The sequence below is a fragment of the Anopheles marshallii genome, chromosome X, assembly GCF_943734725.1.
Source record: "Anopheles marshallii chromosome X, idAnoMarsDA_429_01, whole genome shotgun sequence".
NCBI classification, from domain to species: domain Eukaryota; kingdom Metazoa; phylum Arthropoda; class Insecta; order Diptera; family Culicidae; genus Anopheles; species Anopheles marshallii.
The window spans coordinates 12,224,009-12,250,260 of NC_071325.1; the positions used below are offsets into that span (position 1 = coordinate 12,224,009).

General features: G+C 45.2%; 2 protein-coding genes across 2 annotated transcripts; both read right to left on the reverse strand.

The window, feature by feature from the left end:
• Positions 1-2,261: 2,261 nt before the first annotated feature.
• Positions 2,262-8,092, reverse strand: LOC128711657 (cyclic AMP response element-binding protein B). The gene is made up of 5 exons (XM_053806543.1): positions 7,592-8,092; positions 7,219-7,362; positions 6,968-7,130; positions 4,429-4,524; positions 2,262-2,476 (listed from the first exon to the last, which is right to left on the reverse strand). Exons 1-5 carry the CDS (start codon positions 8,090-8,092, stop codon positions 2,262-2,264), a joined length of 1,119 nt encoding a protein of 372 aa, XP_053662518.1.
• Positions 8,093-20,113: 12,021 nt separating this feature from the next.
• LOC128710180 (uncharacterized) lies at positions 20,114-22,028 on the reverse strand. Its single transcript, XM_053805228.1, has 3 exons — positions 21,936-22,028; positions 21,647-21,871; positions 20,114-21,562 (listed from the first exon to the last, which is right to left on the reverse strand). Exons 1-3 carry the CDS (start codon positions 22,026-22,028, stop codon positions 20,114-20,116), a joined length of 1,767 nt encoding a protein of 588 aa, XP_053661203.1.
• Positions 22,029-26,252: the final 4,224 nt, after the last annotated feature.

A 26,252-nucleotide genomic window follows, 5' to 3' on the forward strand; every position in this document is an offset into this window, starting at 1 on the left:
ACAAACCGACACACATACACACACTGTTTTGCAACTAGCCCGAAACGAAATAAATAAACAAAAAAGTTCAATTCCTTAACATTATGTTGCCTTGCTTTGCTTTGTGTTGTAAGTTACTTTGTGGCTCAATTTTCCTAGTGGTGGTTTCTTACATCTACTTCCAGTTTTGCGTTTTCAAACGTACTTGCTCTGTTATTCATCCTTGCAGGATATATCTATATACGGTACACCGTTTCTTCGCTGTTCTGCGTTTTCTTTTCTGCTTGCACCAAAAGCTCTCGTACCGGATGGTTTACACAATGGTATGCGCATATATGTGTATGTTTCTTTTGTTGTTGTTGTTGTGGGCACATGTACGTGGCGTTACGGGCTTTCGGTGTGTGTGTGTGCTGTCAAAATAAAACCGTGGGATTAAAATGTACTTCTGTCTCGCGTTTGAATCGTTACCTCTCTTCTGCCTACAAACTATGGCAAACGGAAATATCAAATATTAGAATCTCACCCTCCCCAGAAAGCGGATCATCATCGAAAGATCGCGTAAGTAGTAATGGTAAAACATAAATCTATTTGCTGTACATGTCGGGGCATCGTATGGTGTCACCGTCCGGTCTAGACACTACACGAGTGGGTTGGGTTGGCGAACGTACCCGAGCCGCAAACGGACTGACCCGTTCTTCTTTATAAATACAAGACTAAGTATGACGACGTAAGGCAGACACAATGATTTGGTTTCGTTGGTGCCGAAATAAACGATATTAAAAATAAAACATTTGCTGTACACGTGTAATTTAGTCATTTGTGGCAGATATTGACAAAGCTAGCTTCAAATCTTAAATCCGCCCAACTTATGGGCGGAGCTTATGGAATTTAGACATACAAAAAAGTGCCGCGACTGTCTAAACAATTCGCTGGGATTCTTAGCAAAATGTAAAGAAAACATACAGTCTTTTCCCGAGTTACGCGAATTCGAGGTACGCGAATCCCAAAATTTTAACAATTGGTGTAATTTTGTATGTGGAATTGAATTGAAGTTTGTATTTGGCTAATTAAAAATTTTCCCAAAAATACGTTACATTTTGATATTAAAAACATTAATTATGGTAAAAATTGCCTCTACTTATCGAAATAATCATAAAAATATTAATTAATAAAGTATTTCTTCATTGAATACTACATATAAACAATATTACAAAGGGAATTCGAGTTACGCGAAAAATTCGAGTTACGCGAACTTCTCTGGCACGCATTATTCGCGTAACTTGGGAAAAGACTGTACTATCAAAACAATTTCGATCTCACTGATAACAACAATTGTAGTACAGTATTTATACATCTCATCGATCTAACCCTGCACCAAATCACAATGAGATTGTTAAAACAATGGCTTCAGATCGTACAAGGAATTTCTGGTTGAAGTTGCAAAGCTGCAATCATTTCTGAGTGCTTTTCAAAGTTTGAAGATAGCGTATGCTGAGGTAGTTCTGGAATTCGTAACAATTTCTGGCATGCACACATTTGCAAACACTTCTGTGTGTCTCTCAAATGCTAGCATAGCACTACTGCAACACGATATTGGTAGAATTGCAAATCCATCTCAAAATATCAACTTCAAAAGAAGCCAGAAATATCTTCCACTTTGCGCTTTCGGCTCAAAAATCCTGTACATCTGCCCAATGTTATGTATGTTTCAAAATATAACAAATGTCCGAAGTCAATGGGCTATGGGCAATACTAATTAATCCAGAACATAACGCACGGTAGGAGGAAGAGCGCAGTCTTTCACACTTTTTTAAGTTTGTTGGGGGCTATCTGTGCTGAAAAATAGATTCAAACGATTAAAATAGTATCTTGAAATCTAGTATGCCTACTGGTACGGGCAACGCTCGCCATTTTGTACATCTGTTACACCAGAGATGTAACGTCAACTGTCACAAATGTCACCATTGGTTCCCCCATTGTGTCGCGTCCGGTTATCCGTGGCATCACCACCGGTCATTGTCTGCACACACTGTAGAGTACTAAGGACTAGTGCACGTTAGTTGTCTGGATGCAATTGTTTGTGGTGGGCCCGTTCTCCTCCCCTCTTCCCGTCCAAAAGCTCCACGGCTCCGCGACGAACTGCTGCTACGTATGGTCCGGTATTTCACGCTGCTGTTGCTGCTGCTTCTAACGCTACTGCTGCTCCACTAGTGCAGCCGACCACCACCAACAACAACCACCCACAGGTTGGCTTACTGCTGGTGGTCCCGCCGTTCAGGAGTTCAGTCACTTTTCTGCTGACAGTACAACTCCTTCAGCGACTTCAGCTCCTCGATTAGGGCCTTGTTTTGGTTCTCCAGCACCGCCACCCGGTTCTCTAGGCACTTGATGTACTCCTTCTTCTTGCGGCGACATTCCCTGGCCGCTTCCCGGTTCTTCTGCAATCGCATCTCCCGCTTGCGTGACTGATCCTCCAGTTGCACGTTACCGCCCATGACTGTGTTGGGAAAAATATCTGCTCAAGTTTTTTTTTTGTGGATGAACGATAAATGACGAACGGGAACAGTGGGTAACGGTTGACCCGTGGATGGTTTTTGTAAGGGAATGGATGGTTTTTGGGTGTGGGACCAACCGCATCCCAGTCGGTGTGCCGGATTAGGCGTGATGGATCCGAGAATGCATCGGAGATGTGTTTTTGGTTGCCGGGTGGGTCGTGAGCCAGGTGTATTTGTGTTTGTATGGAAAGGAGATCAGATCAACAGGATGAGGTCACATTAGGGAGGTTGGTTAGATATTACAACGGGAGCGGAATTGGGACAATAGAACATTTATATGCAAATATTTATATATATATATGTATATAGTATGACACGTTCATCGGTGGAGCGGTTCGGGTATATGCCCATGAGCGGGTAACGCGCGAATGAATTTTTCGTTTCCAGACGGTTTGAATAAACGCATAATGTTTGCGAAGTTGTGGAAGGCGAGTAATTTGAATGCCGATGAGAAAACGAAATCACCACCACGGGGGGGCGAGGCGAGTGGGTATGGAGGAGGAGGAGGGGAGGGAGAAATGTGTCCATAGGTGGAAGATTAGAAACGTTGGCCACGGTACAGAACAAGATTTTTTTTTATAATAATACAATCAACGTTATCGTCATTGTTATATGCCAGTTACCATACACGTTAGCAATTGTATAGGGCAACATGCCAGGGAAAGGTAGATTACGTTTTAGTAGCGCGGTAGCAGCATGGTTATGTCACGGTAGCGCATGGTGTGTTGGTGTTTATAAATAATCATAACCGTAGTAGTAGGGTTAAACAATACAGTTGAGGGTGTGTTGTGCGTTGGGGAAGGAAATGAAAACAATGGAAAAAGTAATGGAAAAAATAGAAAAATAAAGAGAAAAGAAAAGAAAAAAAACTCATTATAACACCACGAACTACCACTACTGGCTCCTTACAACAATACCGAGAATTCTAGAAAACGGGGACAGATTTTAACATGAAGACATTGGCACTAATAAAAGGAAGGTTACAGGGTTTGATAGTCCAGAAAACAACTGTCCACATGATCATAACAACTGACTCTTCGACTTGACACCACTGTCTACCACTTGTACACACGACAGGCGGCGTAAGCTACTCTGTTCAAATGATTAATACAATAGTCAACTTCTTTTAAACAACTGTCAGCTTCGCCATTTCGGCTACATATTTATCATGTACACGCATATGTATACCTAGCTTTTCCCGCTTAATTAATTTTAATACAGGTGAGTTAATCATTTGGACAGAGTAGCTCACGCCGTCTGTCGTGTGTGGTAGGCAGTGGTGTCAAGTCGAAGAGTCGGTTGTTATGATCATGTGGACAGTTGTTTTCTGGACTGTTAAACCCTGTAAGGCAAAACTTTAACATGCGACTCTACTTTACAAACATTAAAGCGAAAGAGACCTTACAACGCCTTCTGGACAACATTTCCAACAGAATTGCTTGGTTTTTTGAAGATCGTTTTAATCGGAAAAGCTACTTTACAATCATTGGGAACTTACTGGAACTTTAAATTGCCAAAATCTTGGATAGAAGTTCCAACGCGATGGACAAAGGTCAAATATGAAGAATTATCACACTAAAGATTTCTTCCCATCTACAGTGATGCGTAGCAATTCCAAAAGAAATATAATTAACAAAAAACTATCTGTTTACAACAAAGCTACATATTTAACTACACTTTGTAAGCGAATAAAATATAGCTAACGTTACCTACAAGTACTAAACGAAATTAAACAAACTAGCGCACTATTATAGACATGGACATCGACATAACATATAGGAAGGGGGGAAGAAAATTGAGCAGGTAGAAGATATTCTTGATTGGTTCTCGGACGGGGCCAAGGGAGTGTGGAAAGAAAAACGTTTGACACATCGGAGCATTGGATCATACTTACGAGGTACGTAAATGCCCTCCGAGGGCTGGGAATATTGCACCACACCACCAGGTGTTGCTATGGTATGCAGGCCGGAACCATCGCTCGGGGTGTTGGCTGTGGTAGTGGGTAGTAGCAGTTTGACAAGTTGTAGTAATGTATGTCATTCAAAGCAGATGTGTGTACGAAAACTAAACCGTCGTCTAATAAAGGGACTGTTTTTGGATGGTGGAGGTTTTGGGGGGTTGGGGGGGGGGGGGGGGAGGCTCCGAAACGGGTGGAATGAATAGTGGGACATGTGGTTGTTTGGCAAGAATTTGTTGGACACTATAGTTGTTCGAGCTGGACTTTTCCCCAAAACACACTTGCCGTCTTTAACTTGTATGGTTCTAGCGTTAAGGGTATGGAATGCATGTTTTGCGTATATGATTTGTTAGCACCCATACCACATGTATTTTTTTTTTTTTAGTTTTGCGTATGAATGATGCACGGTTTAGCGTTAATGAGTTCTACGCAGTACAAGTTGGTAGTAGCGCTGTCTTGAATGCGACATCAAAGAGGCATGTTGAACAATACCAGATTAATCGACGAGCTTTACTTGCTAGCACAGAATTGCACATGGGAGATATTTACTAATACGGAACAGGGCAAACCAGATTGTTCCCGCCGTATGAGAGACTGCCTATCTGGCTATACGGCTAAATTAGCCTAATATGCAAAAAAGCAGACATAACCTAGTAGGTTGTTACGCCGAGAAGAATTTTGCTGTCCGAATTGTTCGTAGTTCATCATGTCAAGAATCACGAAATTCCCAGTAAAGTTGTTGACGTTAACAGTGACGCTATAAGATATCTCCATCATTAAATGAACCAGTCGGAAGAAGGTTATTTCTGGAAGGATGAATTACTTATTGTCGTAATTACTCTAGAGTCAGTGAATGTCGTGGAAGTGCAGGTAAGTAGAGGAACAAGGGATATATAAAATGGATATCTACTGAAGTCGTCATGTCTCGACTATTAAAATAAAACTAATATTGCTATATGCATTCCTCTACGAAATATAGAATCCGATCGATTAATGTTTGAACATTGTAAACGAAACCGAGCTCGACTGAAGCATAAACTAAACTAATTACAATTGGAGTTCATTTTCAAATAGTAAACATACATGGTAGGCAATCAACTATAACAGTGCAACAGCTCTGGCAGAACCGACAAAGCGCACTTCTACTGAAACTAATGCTAACTATTTGAAGAGAATTGTTGAATTTCAAAACGCATACTTATTGCTAATTTCACAACCCCATTCTAGAACTACAGTACAAAATAAAACTTTATCATGCGCAACAATATTGGGCCGAATAGTTCATTAAATCATCGCAGAAAACCTTGTTTGCTCATGAAACAAATAAAATGTAACAACAAAACACATTGCTTAGTATGTTTGTATTTGAGATTATCTTCAACTGGTCAATTACTACATTTGACATGTTTGGACATGACCAATGTCCAAACCACTCGATGTTTTCGTGTGTGAAAAGGTGTTGAGAATATTTTGAACGTGCAATAATAAGTTGTTTTCTTTTTTTAACCCTTGCACGCCCTCTCAAGTGTATATGATATGTTGAAAGTGTAATGTTGCTATCATTATGTTATGACATCTAACATAAATTACATTTAAAAAACAAAACGGAGATTTTACACTTGAAATTAGTGCTATAAATTAAGAACTTATGAACAGATTGTGAGCTCTCAGCACCATTTTTGAAAATAATGTAAAAAGTGTTCAACAGCAAAGCATAACTAATGTACATCAATCGTATCCGCGAGTATTCGAAAATAAATTATACAAATTAAAATAAAAACTCAAATTGGCCGAGCAAACCGGGATAAGGTGCCCTTTTGCGGTCAAGGTCGAAGAAAAAATAAAAAGAGCTTATTTTTTAAAACAAAGTACAAGGTTGATACAAAAAATAATACTATGTTGAAGTACGCAACCCAACGCGTTTCTACTGTATTCGGTGTCCGTGGTACGTATACTTCCTAATTTGCGTTGCACGATTATATAGAAGGTTTAATGCTTTAATTAATGGGAGTTTTGAAGAAAAAAAAACTGACAGAAGGCAAGGTTCGGTGAAAATTCAGGTTAGTAATGCAAGCTACTGCTGTAGTGTCATTGGAATGTTACAGGAGATTTACATCAAATAAATACGTTTTCTTTTGTGCGTTAGAGGCGATGGATCGATGGTGATGTTTCGTTTCATATTTTGATGCAACGATTTTGGCCAATAATGTTTGTTGTGAGAAAACGAAGTAATAATCGAAGCTAAGAACGACCAACGAGCCAAGTTAGCGAAGTGGGACACATTCACGCATTGAACAGATAGTCACGCACACGCACGCAATTTCCCGGGTATTGGAAATGACGGTCTGGACGAGCACGCACCGGGTAAGAGTAATGACAGAGATACAGAGCGAGAGAGAGAGAGCTTTTGGTCAAGAGTTGGTCATATTTCCTCTTTTCCTCCAGGGTGTGGGAAAAAGCACAAACACACACGTACCGATTTCCGCCCCGCCGAGATCGCTCAATATCTTACGATAGGATGGTCGCCTGGTTAGCAGGTCTCTTCGCTTTTTCGGGGACGCTTCCTCGTCCGAGAGTGTATCATCGCTGTTTGTGTCGGTCATAATGCTACCGGATACGATGTGCGGTTCGGGTTTGATCTGGATGTGAAGACCGTGTACCGTAAAATTGAGGGGAAAAATCATTAAATTATTGTTGCCTCATATTAAGTTGGTAAGTCGTACTTACGTGTATGGTTTGCAAATTGCCCGTAGTTGTGTGGATCACGGAGTTTGGTTTGTTACACACTAATAGTACGCTTCTTGCTAGTGGGACGTTTCCTGTCGCCGTTTGTATAACAGATTGCTGGTTCTGCTGTATAACAGATTGTGCCTGGTTGAGTTCGTTTAGAAATAAAAAGAGATAGGATTATTAGAATGGAGGGATTGTCACCAGCTTATATGCAGTACTGGATTTGCGAATATCTTGCATTGGGAACATTATTTTCCATGGTTTTCATTTCCAAGCTCAGTTTAAAAAAAGGGGACACACCGTTCCTTAACACAGTGGACAGAACAGAGAACAATTTGATTCTAGGAAGCACCCGGGTTTTCATACTAACCTGCCCGGGCGATTGCGATGTCGACAGTAGCTGCACAATGTTGGTTCCGGTGGCAGTTACTGCTGCTGCTGCTGCAGGGACCAGTGTCACTTCCGGACCGGCGGCACCACCAACGGTCACCGTACTGTTGGCGGACCCAGACCCTAATGCGCCGACCAATCCACCCGCGCCTGCACCGCCTGGTACCACGCCCGTCGCTCCCTTTCCTCCACCTCCTCCTCCACCACCTCCTCCACCGCCGCCACCGCCACCACCACCTTCACCGGTAGATGCTGCCACCGTTATTGCCGTACTGCTATCGGTGCTACCGTTGTTGGAGGTATTAATTAGCTCGTTCTGGTGTTGTGTTCCAACTCCCGATGCGGGGCCACGACCACCACCGCCCGTTACCGCCTCTCCGACCGTCGAACCGGTTGCGTTCGGGCCGGTACCACCACTACCACCACCAAGCGGATCGCCTATCGCCGAGGAACCGTTCTCCTCGACCATACTACTGTCCATAATCCGCCGCTGCGTTGCGCCGCCTCTTCTAGGCCCCGTCACCGTGCCGTACCAATTTTTGTACTGTGCCAAGCTTGTGTTTTTTTTTCTTTTAATTCACAAAAAAAACCCGTTCCAAAATCGTACTCCCAACTCCTCTGGCTAACCCACCGTTAAAGTAATGTTCGCACAATGACACTCGATTTGCGTTTTGCTTTGTTCTACCGCGGTCGTTCGATTGTTTTGCCTAACTGTATACCGACACAGGGTACAAGGTAAATTTCATCTAACTACGGTAAAACGACAAAAAATTAACCTTCACTACGAAAACTTTTTGTGTTTATGCTCTTAAATTCGTCCTTGTTGTGGGTGGGTATAACATAAACGCAAAACAAAAGCTCACAAGCACTTACAGATGCACGTAATCGGTGCATTCGTTCATCTGGACCACGGTTTTAAGTACCTCGTATTAACCACCTCGCTTAGTTCTTGTTTACCATCAACCCCGGTATGCTGCATACCTTCGGGAACACACGTGACGAAGAAATAACCAAACATAACCAAACCTCGGTTTACATTCGGCAGGACCGTACCACCCAAAACAACTCCGTTCGGCGGGACGGAGAATCTATACTTGAAAAGTTGAAGCGGACGCACGCGGCTCTACCTCGAATAGCCTTAGCTCCTTCACGGGAATGTTCTTGCCGTCACTAGCGCCTATCGCCATACGTGGCAAAGGTGTATGCGCGCCCGCCAAAACACTCGTATACCTCTCGCACGATCGACTCACATTCCAGTCTGTTGCGGCCTGTTGCGGCATCTACACATTTGTTTCGAATAGCGGGCGATCTGGAGCTTCTTGCAGCTTCCTTCGTCTCGAACACATCGATCACACACTATACGGTGCGCACGTGCGCATACCAAGGCATGTCCCGGAACCGTCCTGTCCTGTTTGTAGCACTACTGGTTGTACACGTCGATAGTACATTACATTGCCGATCGTGCCTTAGACGGTTTCATCTTCGCTCGTATAGCATTTCGGCACTAGCAAGGGCTGCAAAAGTCGGAAAAGTCGAAAATTGGATATTAGAACCTATTTTGTAGGACAATGACATTCATGAGCTCCAATAAATTTTGCAAAGATAACTATTACGCCGCTGAAATAACAAAATGAATTTATATCGGGTTCGGAAATTGGAAGTAAGGGAGATGAGGTGTATGCAGGATGACTCGATGATGACCTTGAGCGCATTGCACGCAGCCGTCATACCCATCCCAGTTTTGCGGACCAACGTCCTCGCAACCTTGAAGGGAACGGTGACACCATAATAGACGAGAATGGTGAAAAAGGGCGCAACAGCAAAACACACACCATCTTCCAGCGGAAACACATTTGCTGGTGCATTCGAAGTACGATTTGTTTGATTTCGATTGAGGTTCAAAAATCGAATATATATCAGGGACTACCAAACTAAATGCATATTTCCTTGCAGCAAATACAACAATTCGCCATGTCCTTGAATGTCATACATCTCTTTCCATGGTTGTCTTCCAGAAGCAGCACATCTTAAAGCACTTTTTGCAAGAAACTTCTAAATGTCATGTTATTAAATTATATTGAGCAATCTTCGAACAAGGCGTGTAAGAGAAATAGACAATATTAAGCAGCATTGTCCCGCACAGAATATTGCGTGACCAAGACCATCGTTATTGCCCAAAATGGAAGCACAACGAGATATATAAGACTCATTAGCATTATGCCCGGTCTGGTCGTAAGGGACCTCTTAACTTTCCGCTCGACACAAGGAAGCATTTGTCTTTCAACTGACGTCTAAAAAAATAATAAAAGGAAAGTAGAAAGTAAGGCGTATAATAGTAACCACACACAAGACACCGTCTCTTTACGACATTTCTACACAGAACCACTTCTGGAATGGTCGACCGTTAAGCTGCAGGATCTATGCATTTTATTACACTTGCGTGCTTGCCCGCAACCACATGTGGAGTCACGTGCTGGCTGTTTTAAGAACCAGGAAGTTACCAAACGCAAACATTCCATTGTATGACTGGTGTAAACATTTAAAAATAAATTTCCATAGGTAGCGGGATTTCGCTCAGCGGTGCATTTTCTGGGCCCGGTTCCAACTATTTACGCTACACTAAGGAAGTACCATGTGCGCAAAACCTTCCGCGTCTAGACCGTTGGTTGTGTTCAATACGGTACGCTGAACCACATCAAGCTAGCGCTGAGTTAATTTACACCTTAGGCCAAGTATGGCGTTAAATGGTCCGAACCACCGATTGATTTAGCGTCAATCTGTTCGCTGATTCTGTCAGTGTCTGATGCTATTCATCCGGAAGAATCATCTTGGGATGGGTTTGAAATATGTTTTTTTTTTTCATAAAATTGTTTGTCTTGTCTTTGATAAACAATTCTTTCCCTGCTAATATGTGTGCAAATCTCATCACGAAAACGTCTCTTTTGGGGCCAGGTTTTTATGTTTTACACGTTATATTGTTGTTGCGTTTCCACACACTCCAAAGTGTGCATAATCGCTGGGCATCTTTTCACGGTCACCCCTTGTCAGCTTCTTCAGCGAGTGCTTGCTTGCAAAACGAGTGTTCCATTGGTAATGGTTGAGCATTTTCCACTCGATTTTGCCAAACAAGGAGAGCATTACACCCATACACACAGGGCAGACACGAGGTAGTGGCAGTATATGTTTCGTCCTTTCTTTCCTACACTCTCGTTCCAACAGCAGCATTTTATGATTACGTTCGCTTTTTTTTCTTAAGGTTACCGCTCGTTTGTTACATCGAACGAACAATCCGATTCCATACGATTCTTCCTCTAAACATCGGCAGCAGCAGCTCAAACCGTGACTCACGCACAAAAGCAAAACATTAAAAATCGCGTAAGCAATAAAGTAGAGCGTGATACGATGCTGCTTACACACCTCCCAGGCATGTCTGAAGATGGTGAATAATAATAAAAAAAAAAAACGCGATTTTGCCAAAACTGTTTGCCAGTTTTATGAGCGCAAGCGAGAAGAGTCGAACGTCTCAACCGAAACCCATTGCTTTCTTCTGCGCCCGCTCTTCTGGGTCGACATTTAACCGCACACTACCGTGTGTCTTTGATGCGCCCATATGTTTTCAAGGATGGTCCCCTGTCAACCCACCATCTCTGTCTCTGTTTCAACGAAACTGGCTGGCCCGTTCTACCCTACGCGCAACACTCCGGACAGTTAAGTGCTATCTCAAGGACATCAATATGGTTGGAAAAAAAAAACTAGGAAAATCAGGTGCATTACGAGTGCGAGGAAAATTAGGAAATTCATTTAATGTAGTTACAACATCGTACAAGCAAAACATAATGCAGGTTTTCGATGCATTTATTAAACAAAATATACATTTCTTTTCCCTTTCCTTTAACATGATTAACGATCATTACATATCTCGTTACCACTTTTGAGCCCAAAAAAACAAAAATAAAACAAAGAGATTTTTCAAATTGATCAAACAAGCCAACTTATACCGATTTGCTTGGACTAGCGGCACGCATCGAAACGCTGAGAGCAAACATTTTTCGAAACTGTTGCGCTTGATGCTTCGCTGTGTTGGTAGTGTTTGTTTATACATAACCTCTCACAACCGTACGTAAGCAACTCATCGCGCTGACGTAGCAACAGCGTTCTACGCGCCCGCACGTTACGCGAGAGCGCACACGGGCGAAAAATAAAACGGTTCGTCACGTCATCCGAATCGGGCGGCCCGCTTCGACGTGATTATCAGTTGAGATGCGAAAGATAATCTTGGCATTAGATGTACCAGCCTGGAAGCGGAATTCCACACCCGTTGGAAAAATGTACACCAAGGTGAAATAGCGCAGAAATCAAATGTGAAACATGCGTGAGTCCGATTTCGCTGGAGATTTCGGAAATCGCCGTAGAGGTGAGAAAAATCTTTCAACCGTCTCATCCGCTCCAAACAGCTATCGTTCCCTGGTAGGCAAAACACCGTTCGAGCTCCGAATTTGATTCAGACCATATGGAAGCGGAATGGAAACGGTCCCGTACATCATCTTTGGAGTGAGACAACCTGCATGCAGTAGATTAACCTTGAAACATCTTCCCGTACAGCTGTGGGCCTAAGCTATTAAAATGCAGTTGAAAACAGATGGATACACTTTGGAACTAAGACCTTGATTTGCTGATGTTTATGATGTTTGCATTCACCACTTGCATATGTTGGCGTATCAATTTTACTTTGGCCAGTAACTACAACACAAATAAAATATGTTCTGAGCTCATATGGATTTTGTTTTATTTTTAGAGTAAACTAATTGAGTCGTAGTGTTAAGCCACCATCCCCCAGTTATTATGACTTGCCTCCTAGATAAAACAGTGCTACAGCCTTCATTTTTTGCACTACGACAGTGACGGTTTGGTCAAGCGAGTAGGCTAAATATCGCAGTGTGATGACGTCATGCACCGAACCGAAAGCCGGCGTTATGATGAAGGCAAAGCAAAGGGCCCTGGAGAAATTGCGCTACGATTGATATATATGTCAGAACTGAGTGCTTGTGAAACGGGAGATTGATGTCCCATCCAAGTGGACTACGGTTGGAAGCAACAGATGGAAATTTATTTCCGGTTGCAAAACAGATCGTAATCGAATAAATTCGGGGACAGATACCGTCATGGTGGGAAATTGTGCATACAGTGCAACATATGGCTTTTTAGTTAAAGTAACTACAGGGCGTAGAATACTTCGAGAGTATGTCAATGTGGAAGCTGAACTTGTTGATACTTTAATGCTTTTCAATAGCAAACTTCATGAGTGAATAAATATGTAATGGATCATTTCTTTTTCTTTTTGGCCCATTCATAGTAGAGCACTGTTTGTCGCATTGAACCGAAATCCAATTCTTAAGGTGGCGTTTTTCAGTAGTATGTACGCTTCACACACCACCGCCGATGTCCGTCCAATGATGTCGATGTCATCCGCGAAGCCAAGGAATTGATGTGAACGGGTGAAAATCGTGCCCCGGATATCGCAGCCCGCGCTTCGTATTACACTTGCCAGAGCTGTATGCAATAGGCTACAGTACAGTCCGCCTCCTCCCCTGTCTCAGTCTTCGGTGAGATTCGAATGGTTCCGACAGCATGTTCGAGACTCTCACCCTGCATCGCACTCCATCCATTATGGCCCTTAATAGCCGCACTAGCTCCCCAGGAAATTCGTACCATGATACTTCACAGCATTCGACCTATGGTATCGTACACCGCCTTGAAGTCAATGAGTGCGTATTGATGAGTATTGATCTGATGGTCGAATCTGCCGAAGTCTGAAGATTTGGTCGGTGATGGATTTTCCTCCAACAAACGCAACTTTGTTACCAAGTCCGACGAAATTTGTGGCAAGGAGCGCAAGCCTACAGCAGAGGAATAGGGACAAGATCTTGTAGGCAGCATCAAAGACTGAGATGGATCGGAAGTTAACTCAATTTATTTCGCGCATTCGCATTCATTCCGATAAGATGTCCATCGAAGTAGCACTTCCACCTTTCAATCACCTCTCGCTCGTCCGTCTTTACACAAAGACTGTTCTTCCTCTCCACAGACACAACAACCTTAATAGGTCTAGACCTGCCATTTCTGGCTCTCTTTTGACTTTATTCATCCGTGGCTGGATAGTCAATCCTGCGTTCAGTACCGAGTACCGAAACAGCAATAGCCACAGAATTGAAGCCACTATTGAAATCGATTCAATAGACAGACTTCGCAATGCCCTGTGTTTACTCTGCCTGTTCCTACATACCACATTTGATTGCAAACTAATCTAAATATCTTCATATTCATCAGAACGATCTGATCGTGATGATCAGCGGAGAGGAATGTGTTTTTCATCGCTAAGGATATTCAAAATGGCTGTGAAAGTGAAGGTCAAACTTATCCCATTCGCATTGGAGAGTTCCCCAATATTCTGGGGAATGGACAAAAAGTAATGTCTGTGAAGCAACTCGAAGTTATCTGTAAATAAGGATAAAATGGTAAATTTTGCCAAATAATAGGTATCTCCTGCAGTGTATCAGATCCTTCTAAACTGTAAAAATCAAGCCTCCATTCCTACTCCAGAGTACTAGCTTATCGGAGTCCCAGAAGTCCTCAGGCAAATATCTAACCACGAAAGTGACTGCAGTGGAACCCAAATCTCGCGATGCGCCCAATCCTAGATATTCGTCGGTTTGATAGTGGCTGAACTCTTCATGTTTGATTTGCTGACCAGCTGGTATAACATTGATTGTAGAGTCGAACATCGAGTACACCGGTTGCTAGTAGATGTGTTTGAACGGAGCCACACAAAAAAACTCCAAAAGAGGCACAACACGTTGAACCGGCACTGGGACTGAGCGGTGTGTATGAGTGAGCGTATGGGCAACTGATATCGTGCGGGCTCTGCTCTATTTGTCTATCTTATCTAAGCGAATAAACGACTTCATATTGCCAGGCAAAGAGCCACAGATACCACCACGGGCACGTTTCACGGGCGCTCATCATCTTACCTGCAAAAGCGCGTTTGCAAGTTGGAGAAACTTTTTTGCACTTCTCACTGGGTCAGTCAAAGGTAGGTTGAGCTCTATTTGGAACGTCAATAATGTCCTTTTTCTCGCCCAAGAAGAGCTATTTGTTGGTGTGCGTGCGTGTATATGTAATGCTGCAGTGTGTTATTATGTTTGTGAATGTTGCACCTTCGCTAAAGGGATAGGCGGATGGTGAAGGTTACCTATGTCCTTAGACACGGTCACGCACCGCACGCGTGATAGCCGTGTGCATACACACGTACCGTGACTTCCCGTGTCGCACAAATACACACACACACACAAGACCGTTCTTCGTACGAAGGGCACGCACGCGTAAGCCTCCCTCACATATTAGTCACACGCAGTGTTGTGTATGTGTGTTCCTACCTTCCTACACACTTCTCGCCCGAAGCTGAGCAAATCGATGAGCTCAGCATTCTAGCAAGAAATGGAAGAGAGAAAGCGATAGGTGTGCCAGGCGTAGGCGTAACACCCACAGGGGAGCGAGAGAAACAGAGCACGCGACGTGTGCTTTCACAGGAGTAAAGTACACTTTCTTGCAGATTGGGTTATCGTACGCTGAGGGTTGCCAATTTCGGACATTCGTCCACAATAATATTCTCTTGCCCGTGTGTGTTCTTATCATACGGGCATTCGACACTAGAACCACACACACTTCTACAGAGAGCCCCCCCGAAAGGCAGCACACCGGCACACGCGGGGCGTAGGTTAAACACACTAAATAAACAGATAGGAACAGGATAGATAACACTCAACCGTCCGACGGGTACGGGTACGTAAAGTCGGGTTTTCGGGATTTTTCTTGTTCGCCTTCTTCCTTCCCTGCCACAAACACACATACACTAGAGTGGATTCTTTCGGTCTTCGGCCTTCAACCACTCACACACACACGCACAGACTGATGCGTCACAGTGCACAACAATAATATTATTCTCATATATACCTCACTGCTCTGAAGAGTTTACGAAGCGAACGCGCTACCATTGAGGCGGATACGGAAAGAAAGCGAAGAACTTCCACCCAAAAGTGAGCCCAATGTGGATGGGGGTGTGATCTTGGGAGGGTGGATGGTTGACCAAAACGTCGAGGCCGTATATGCGTCCTAGAGCGCGTAACACAGCAGTTTCTTCCCGCAAGAGGGTATACACACTAAGAGGGCAGGGCAACACACACGCAATCACGCATTTATAAAAAGAGTATACAAACACAAATCACAAACACGCCCGCACACACACATCACCCAGTTGGGGCCGCTTCTGCCAGTGTGCTATTCGAGCGAGAGTGCAGTCTTACTGCTCACACACGACTCACCGTGCTGACCGCGGGGTGTTGGTGAACCCCTCACTGTGTGAGAGCCAACCCCTTTTACGTATGTGTGTGTGTGTTTGTGTGTGTGCGCCTGCGCCCATGTGTATGTGTGCGTGTGTGTCACGACTGAAATTATTGCTACACCTGGCAAATGGGAGAACGCGCGCGCGATCTCTGCAAAGTGGGCCCAAAACCACTAGACACACGGAGGTAGCCGTTGTTGTTGTCGTTGGAGCGCTAGGGATCTCGCGGGAAGAATAATTTGGGGACTTTGTAAAGATTGGTAAAGGAGAGGGACTAAGAAGAATAGACAACAGATAGGAACAACGGAATAAATGCTTACGACGGCAATGCTGCTGGCGACGGGCAACAACAACAATAATAACAGCGCTGAATGCGACGATGCGACGACGACGGTTCACGCTTGCCAGCAAGCGGACAATTCGTCATATTCGTTGCGAACACCGAAACGGAACTATTGTGGCGTTGTTTTTGACAGTTAGCTCGAACGTCATCGTGGCCGTGCCTATGGTTGGTTCCCTACGGCTGTACGACGGGGACGGGAATGTACTACGCGTGAGTGCGAGCGAGATAACCCGTTTTAATGCCGTTTGCTACCATAGGGGGGAATTGGAATGACCGCCGTCATGAGGTGCCAGCAGAACTAACCCCGGCTAGATCTCGTGCTTTCGCTCGCTTTCTCGCTCTTGCGGATTGGCGGAATCAATTCTCGGCTTGCTACCTCGCCTCCGCACAAGCGTTATTGGACACACATACACGCGCGCGCAATAAAACCCAATAGCTCTTGCAGTTTAGTTGCTCTCTTTCCCGCATTGTATCACTAAACCCTGCTAAACGTCACGAGCAAGCTGTACCTGGCGGGGTACACCAATGAACGTGATATGGGCTGTTTTTAAAGTGATTTTAAGAATTTTACCATTAAATATCTTCTTCAAGGAATACCCCTAACCTCCTCCAATCATTATTCCATGTTTAGGTAAAAGTCAAAACTTCTTTAAAATAACTTCGGGGCTTCATCTTCATATTATGCCTTTGCTACATTGAATATCCCCTAGGTTTTTGCCTGGTAGGCAAAAAAAATCCCCCAACAAATCGTTACCATGATGCGGACGATGACGGCGATGCGTTGCTAATACGAAACATGCCAATGTTACGCGAACTCGATAGAGTGAAGGAATTTTAAAAGCCTGCGAAAGGGGAACCTCGGCCGTAAATTAACGTAGCTTGAACAATTCGTCCGACGATCTGGCAGTACCGTCGACGTCGGCGAGATAAATCGTACATGGAAAGGGGTACCAGCACCCGACCGGCCGACTGCAGTGAACCTTTTTCTGCGTGGTGACGTTTGCCGCAGGGCGACGATGATGTCAGCCGCACGGCATACGTAATCGCGCGATGACGTCATCCAACATCCCAGGGTCTTTCCAGCACACGAGGCGCAAAACCCACCGGGTGACGATCACCTTGAAAGTGTCTGGCAAGGAACCTGAAACTCTCCCTCCTTTTTTACATTATGCAGTCCTTTGCGGTTTTTTGAGGCTGAAGATTTGTGGGTAAGGATTCCCGCCCAAGAAATATGATAACGTTGGATAAGGTGGCAAAACCATCGCAAAACATATGAAAATCCCGGGGATATGTCGAGGCTGCAAAACGGAGTTAACAGAAATAGCAGGCGGTAAACGAGTTCCTGGTGAAAAGTGGTACGTGCGCACAGAGCCACACACACGACGACATGGCAGCTGAAAATACGGGTCGTCGATGCCAGAATCACGTCATCCAAACCCCACCCCGCGCTATGTTCACCCCAAAAGGCGCACGAAACGGTGTGAAGCCGAACCACGGTTTCCTTCTCTTCTACGCCACGTACGCTTACGTCATCGCGACGTAAGCAATAGTTCAACTTCTGCGTTGCATTGTTTTCTTCGCTACACTGCGATAGCTTATTATCTCTTGAGCGCGCGTGTATGTGTGTGAGGGTTTCACTCTCCTTGATGCGATGCTGCTTCGAAGGGAGCCGGAGTTGCCGATATCGGCTGAACCTTCTGGAACGGCTTTAAGCCGGGAAGAAGCAAGAGCGCAATCATTCAATTTCACCGCCATTTAGGCGGCAGCTGGAGCTGTATGTGTGCTCCAGGACTGCATTGGAGGGGCACCTTGGATATCCAGAATCAGTTGTGCTTCCATGAATTCATTACCATATTTTACCATGCAGCCAGTATTTTCAACTTTCAAAGACACTTTTCCTACTTTTCGAAATTGTGGAATACCGTAAAATATCGGAGAAATTATAAATGGAGAAGATTGAAGTTGCAAAGCGGTTAACTTTCGCACAAAAAGGCGAATGAAGCTGTCCAGCTCAAAGTCTCTATAAAAACAATAAACAACATAACTTTCGCATGTTTAATGTGCAGTTGACTAGATTGTCAACTGCGGTGGCTTGGAATACCCACAACCGAAAATTTGCAATTCCAAAACGCTATTTACAACTCGTGCTAAAGATCGCTGTACGCCAGTTGTGCTACGAAAACAAACATCTTCTGGAGGTGATTTACAATCGCTAATATATCGTATTTAGAAGCCGATCACAAACGGTCACAATACGCATTCAAAACATTTGTAGAAGTTTTGTACCAGACAGAAGAGTTTGAACAAATTCGGGAGTTCCTCTTCTCCGCACCGAGAGGAACAGCGAATCGCGAAGAAGCTTACCACGATCGCTTCCAGTGCGGTTTATAATGCCGGTTTGCACGCTTGACCACCGAACAAAATCTGGAAAATTAATCACCACCGAATGGGAGAAACGATTCTACCAACCAAGTCCGGTGAAAAACAAAATTTCCCCCTTTTTTCGTGTAATTTACGGCGCGGTTTAATCATGGAAATTCGTAAACAAACGCACGAAAACAGTGGCCCACCGACACAGCGCCATGCGTTGACAGCCGCATGTGACAGCCGTGCATATAGCGAGCGCTATAGCGCTTATGTGAACAGAGTGCCTTAAAATCGGAACAATACCAGGGGCGCAGGATTTCCAGCAGGGTTCCAGTGCTGCGCTTGTATAGCGGCCCCACGGAGGACCGTGTTTTGACAGTTGGGAAGCGATCGCTGGTGCGCCTGGTATAGTGTTTTTTTCTGGCGCCAAGCTGATCTTTGTTTACATTTGGTATCAGAGCAGTTGCGATGCGGCAAGGCAAGATTTTCGCTTTTATTTTAATGAAATTGGTGGTGTTTGGCGTTGGTGGTGGAAAAGTGTGTAATCCAATTGTCGGTAATATTTCTATCGCGCTGGCGATTTACAAATTTCCAGCTCGTTGATTTCGTTGTTGAAACGTCCGCCGAACAGTAAAACGTGCCGTACGCAGTGTTGACCAAAAAAAACACAATGCAAATCAAACAGAAGACCCAGTTATTTGTTTTTGTAAAGTTTTTTTTTTAACAAACTTGCCAGAAATGGTACAATTGGTTGTAGAATAATGTATTTTTCCCATAAATCATTCTGTGTAAATATTGAAACAGCTTGACGTATTTGTTCTTTTCATGTTCTTAACTCTAGTTTACTTGGTACAATTTACGAGATTCCTTTCAAATTGTGTTGTGTGTGGGTCAAAATTGTTCGCTCATGTATGCAATACGAATAGCGTTGCTTTCTTAGATTGGTTTTACAATGCCGGTGTGTATTGCTGCGGTTTGCTGTAAGTGAATCTGGTGTTGGAATTAATATGCTGACGAAATTGACTGTGTTTACATGTTGGAGAAGAGCTCACAGATTTCAAATTGATCCGAAGTGTCCCAAATGATGTAAGTTCAAAAATGTCTATCAACTAGAGTTAGTTTCTGTTCCTTTTTTGATAAAGTTAGGTACTGTTTGTTCGATTGTGTCCTATTCTGCATATACTAGTCACGTTTCCACAAAACCACTAGGCGACTAGAGATTTTAAAATGTAATTATCAGGTAAACAGGCATCAATCCACGATAAAGTTAACGCCTAGTGGATTGGTTCTCCCATTTGCCTTCACATTTAACCGTATCGGCGTATATATAATGTTACGGGGGAATTGTAATATGGTGCAAATAAGTGGTTAGGGAATGTTCCAGCCGGTGCATCTCACTGTTCCATATCACCTGCGGGTCCGCTGGCCGCTACGTGTAGCTTGCTTTGATGTGACCCATGATGTTCACGGTCAGAGTTTGGATGGTCGTGATTGTGATGCCCGTGATGGCCACCATGGGAGGTTTGCGAATGCTGCCTCGGATGCATATGAGGTGTTTGGAAGTGATGGTCCCGGTTCTCCGTTCCGTCCACCTTCAACGATCCAACGTTCGCAGTCGCGGCCGGTCCCGGTACATGCCCGTCGTATGTTACAACCGTACCGACATGGTTGGGTTTCAGTTCGTGCGCCTGGATGTGGATCTTTTCTTTTATCTCGTGCCCGTTCTGGATGCTCCGGTGTATTTCCAGCTCGTCCTGATCCGACTGAATTACAAACGCACCGTGCGGTCCACGGGCTAAATGATGATGCGCATCGATGCGTTCGCCCACCATATGGTGATGATGTGCATGATGGTGTGACCTCGTCGGGGTTGCCGATTCCCCAGGTGTGTTGTGTCCCTCTTGGGCAGATTTCGCTTCATCAGCAGCATTTTCCTTTGACCCATGCTCTTGAAGATGGTTTTGCCGGTGGCGTAATGTATCGTACTGGTGCTGTATCAACCGCTGGTGATCTGCATACTCTGGTGTGGAGGCGTGTTTCGCACTGCCATGGTCAGCATGATGCTGTTGTTTGACCGGTTCATCACCTCTATCCCCATCGGTTCCACCGAATGGCGGTACGTTTAACGGCTCATCTTCCACCAGCTCGGACCGAAGCCGTGTAAAGTTAAGGATGGAGTTTTCCGACTGCAGGCTCTCGACCAGCTCATCCCAATTACGATCACTCGTACCCTTGATGAGCCGTATCATCTCGATCAGCTGCTCCCGATCGGACTGCGAGTTCGTTTCCTCGATTGATCTCAGCAGCTTGACGATCTTCTGGTGCAGCAGCTTCTTCACGTTGTCCGTGTGGCTGTTGTGTTCGTAGTGGTTGAGTTGCTGCTGCTCCATGTACGTCGTACCGCTGTTAGGCGTTTGTAGATCGTGCACTGGCGTGTGACGTATCGGCTCGGTGTCATTCTCACTATAGTGCACCACCTCCAGTATCTCCGGTATGTCGTCCTGGATCATATCACTGTCCGCAGGTGTTTCTTCCGATCCCGCACCGGCTCCGGGGTGTTTTGCATGCGAAGAGGTACGGTGGGACTGATGGTGATGCTCTGCCGACAGCATATCCTGATCCTTATCTAACACCAACGGTGGCTGATGATGGTGAAGTTGCTCACCCGAACCTATCAGATGCTCCTGTGAACCATCCGACAGGTCACGGGTATTGCTGGTGGGCGTTGACCGATGGGTCGACTGTTCGTCGCACGCCGTACAGGTGCAGTTGTGTATCAGCTGTACCTGTTTGTACAGGTAGGGATTCTTCATGTTCGCATTCTCCGTACAGTCCACCTTAACCTGCGAAAACATCGATTGAATGTAAGCACGATAAGAGCAATATACTGAGCGGCTAGCGTAACAGGTTAGCACGGTTTTACTCACGAAAACGTACGATACGTCCGACGGTTGACAGGAGTCGCAATACGGTCCTATAATCTCGCCCGGATCGGACGGTTCCGTGTGCGGTATCGAGTAGCTGAAACAAGCACCCACGCACACATTGTTATCGATCGTAACCTGCTTGCAGCCCGGTTCCGTTATAACCTGGCTTATGTTGCGCGTCGTACACCAGGACTGTTTGTTCGGGTAAAGCACAATGTTGTGTACCTGGGAATAGGCAATGAAAGAACGCTTAGACATGCATGTTTCAGCGGAATTAGGCTGTATTTACCTTGTGTTCTCGGTTTGCCGTTGCTGGTATTCCGTGCATCGTGGCAAGGATCACTGTTGCCAACGCCAACCAAACATTCGACATTGTGGCCATCTCTTCCCTTGGCTGTGGTATGCACACTGTTCCGAAGTATTGAAATAAAAAACCTGTCTACAAGGGCTGGAATTAAAAACAGGAGGGGGTGGGGAGACAGTGGAAGAGAGAAGAAAAAGTGATACAGGTATTAGTTTCATTTTCAATGCTCGATCACCATCCCGTTGCATCTAGTGTTGAATATTAGTGGCACCCGGTGGTGGATTGGATTAGAAAAGCGTTTTTCTCTCTCCCTTCGCGTCCCGCTCCCAGGGCTCCCGGAGCGGGCGGGGGGCCTTTCCTTTCAACTGCAGGCGGCCTGCCAAGTTTCGGCTGGTTTCAGACGTGCTCAAACTAGTTCTAGCTTCGATCATCTAACACCACTTAGCATCGGCAAACTATCGCTAAATTCCGTGCTCTCGCTACTCGCCAAACAAGTTTTCTGCCGGCATGGAAATCTTAACACCGTGCATTTTTGTGATGTTTTTTTTGTTTTTTGCTCGCCGTGCACAAGGCGTATCTCGGCTTGCGCCACACACAAACACACGGTCGTGGAGAGACCCCAGGAGTAGATCTCGAGGCGGGCAAGCGCGCGTGAAGCGAGTGAAACCTATATTGAAAAAAAAGGTAATGAAGCAGCTTGCGAAGCTTTAGCCATATGCTGGTGACAGAGCGATAAGCTAAGCATGAATGTTTGTAAGGAACGGGGCAGATCCCACAGCAGTTTGTCCAGTTGGTCCAGCGAACCACCTATAAAAGCTCCCTGTGCAGGCACACGCCTCGCCGCACACCAAAGCAGTGCCGTTACATTGCTAAAAGGCAACCACGCACACACGCGCGCATTTTGCGAACGTTTTTGACATCTATCAATACGCGGGGATGTCTAGCAGGTTCTGGCGCACCGTGTGGACCCTTTTCCTGCGCACCGTGTCCTCGGTGTTCTATTTTGCTGCTGCTGCGCGTGTATTGCTTAATTAGCATACGGATTGTTTCCATGCATCTTGAGAAACTACAAGACTTCTAATTAACGCGTGTCGTGTTCCGCAACCGCGATGTAGCAGACGTCCGAGGTCCCCAACCCCCACCCACCCCTCAGATGTCGGAGAAGAAAGCCGAAAACCGTGTCTTTTTTTTGCGTATTGAAATCACCGCTCAAACCCGCAGCAGGATGATTGATGTTTCCCTAGTACTGCTAGGTGGGTGGGGGAGGGGAGAGCGAGGGGCGGTTTGGGTTTTAAGTCATCCACATCGCCGCGCGGCTAGTCTGCCGAGCGGATGACTCATCAAGGTGTGGGATTAAATTTGCGCAGGACAGGTGTTCATTAACAACAACAAAAACCCGTCTTGACGGCTTTTAGCGGGCCGTACACGCACGCAAGGGCGGAGATGCCTATCCAGGCCCGCCAATAAAGCATTGGTCGATGTTGAATATTTAGGAAATAATAATGTCACGGTATTTTATGGCCGGTGTGGATGTGATTTGTTCATGCAGGAAGCTATAGGTGGATACCGTGGGGTAAGGTGGTAGACACGTTGTGCAGGTAGGGGTGTTTGCGGTGAAAGTGTAGTTTGAGATATCTGATCAGATTGCTTGAATGGATCACTTCTTCACAGCTATCTTAATGCTAATAATAATGGGAAGAATATTAACTAGAATCAGCTTTTCAAGGTACTTTTCGCCAGCTATATAATTCCCGAAAAATGAAGCTGTTATCAGTAGCAACCTCCAATGCTTATTATTCTCCAGTTTTGATGGCCGACAATCATAGCCAAGTGAAAGTACCAGGCGGCAGGAAGACTTGCAAGCTGTGATTAGTTATTATAATAAGAAAAAAAGAGTTTAGACAAAGTAAAACCCATAAGCAATGAGCAGGTGTTGAATGACGATCCTAGGAGGCTGGTCTGTTTCACACAAGATGGGGAATGAAACGAACCCCAACAATAGTTCGGCTTTTGCGGAAAGCTACCTTGCAAGTAGACTCCTGTCACCTTTAGCACCGGACCTGGACCCTGCGGCACGTACCCTGGCCGTGTGTTGTCCGGCAGTCTTTTATGAAGTTTGTTTACACATGTGTGAGTGTGTCCATTGCTCTACTCGAAACCAGGCATTAGGTGCTTACATAAAGGGTGACGTGCGGGCGAGGGTAGAACCGTTGGAGGCTCCCCCCCCCCCCCCCCCCCCTCGCGTACACTCAGAGATGCCTCCACGCTGTTGTGGAATGTGGAAAAGTTGTTTTATGCATCTCGTACGCCTAATTGCAGTATGCAAACACCGCCACCGCCACGCCGTACCATTTCAACGGTAACCCAACTGCTCCGCCTATTTACGCAGTGGCAATCGTTTGCTTGCGTGATTGCCGATTGCCGTTCGGTGCGGAGATCTGTGGCGGAAGGCGCTGAACGCAGGGTGCCGGATCTGAACCACGGTAATCTGGCCTGCCAGCTTCGACTACCGAAAGGCGGCGTTGCAACGGCTACCAGCAAAACTGTAAACCATGAATCTGTCGGCACCGTTCTGTCAAAGATGGCGACGAATTGGTTGATACACCGTACAGACACGGAACGCAATAGATAGGTTAGAAATCAACGCGAAATCAAAACGCAGGTGGTTCTGCCCCTGAAGTTAATTGGATGCAAATTAACTTTTTGCTCCCTGTCGCTGATAAACACTACTTGTTTTTGTTCAATCTTCGCCGTAACTGCTCATTAGGTTCGTATCCCTTGCCAACAGCACAGCTGCTACGGTGCTTGTTCTTCGAAACCCTAATGCTCTCGTATCGATAGAACACGTCCGCTAGCTATTGACGAACTTTTCTACAACCATTGGACAATGCTAGACGCTCATGCTCGGATTACACCATTAAGGAGGACTATTGACAGGACTTAGTGGTTTGATGAATGAAACAAGATTTTAATCGCATTTGTTTATACCCTAGCGGTAGTCCTACGGTGAGCGCCCGTTTTGTCCATCGGTGTTGATAATTGCGACACTATTCCCGGGGCTTAAGTCGCCATTCCGGTAGTGATTCTTACCGCTCGACTTCCTTCAACCGAGCAAAATCTGCTCGCTTCTGCACTGTTGTGCGGAGGATGTGCAAAGCAATAATAAAAAAAAAACAAACTGATGCCGTTCTGCCTTCTTCCTGCGCGCTACGTTGATGTGCGGTTCACCAGTTCTCAGCGTGTTGACATTTGGAATGAGATAATGAATTCTTAGTACCAGATGTTGATTCAAAACGTTGAAAACTAATCCGCTCCAGTGGCCCGAGACTAGTTTCCTTCGCAAACAGTTTTGATCGAATAAAAACATAACAGAAACACTTTTGGCTTTTGAAGTCCACCATAAATGCGCTGTACGCAAACACATCTGCTTATTTCAGAATGGCCGTTCAACGATGAAGCAAAAGCGAGATGTAACCATCGCATCACGTGATGAACTAGGATGCCTTTCGCTACGTATGATTGATGAGCAGATTAATTTGATTGTAGATTATTGTGTCTAGCACTGATTGGATCAGATAGGTACTGAGGATAGGCTTTGCACGGGCAGCTCGGTGATTTGTACTTGGCCGTCGATACAAAGTCATCGTAACGAACTCGTTTTGCAACTCATAACACATCAGTATCCTGACGGTATGTTTACACTTTCAAGCGGCGGACGGTTATTCCATTCTTTCCAATTGTTTAAAGTACACTTCTTTTGCAAAATGTTGTACCAACCGGACTGAAGAGTCAGAGAAGTCGTTTGCATGCACTGTTTACGCTACTTGTGAAACACTCAACTTATCATTAATGGCGAGATGCCCAAAGGTAAACTGCAGGATTTAGTGGAATGGACACCCACCTGTACGCACTTGGACATACACGGCAAAAAGGCCTTGCAGGCGCTGCTGCCAGTACGGTGGTAGGTACCTCGTATCGCACTCGGACACTACCCGTTTGATACTAATCGCACTCTTTTGTCTACTACCGCTCTCGACCAGACACTGCTCACACGCGCCTTGCAGCACTTAGTACTCGAGACCCCAAGAATCAATATACAAATAAAGACATCACTGATACATCTGCGCGCACCGCCATGTGTTCGTCTGTTCGGTTAAGCGTGTGCGTGTGTGTGAGTGTTCGTGTTGTACGTGTTACAGTGATGCTGTCGGTGTTTATGGCCCTACCCTGCCGAGCTCAATCGGAGCGCGCGCGCGTAGTCTAGGCTTTGTGGCTGGTATCAAGCCTGCTCTGTCCGGTCCG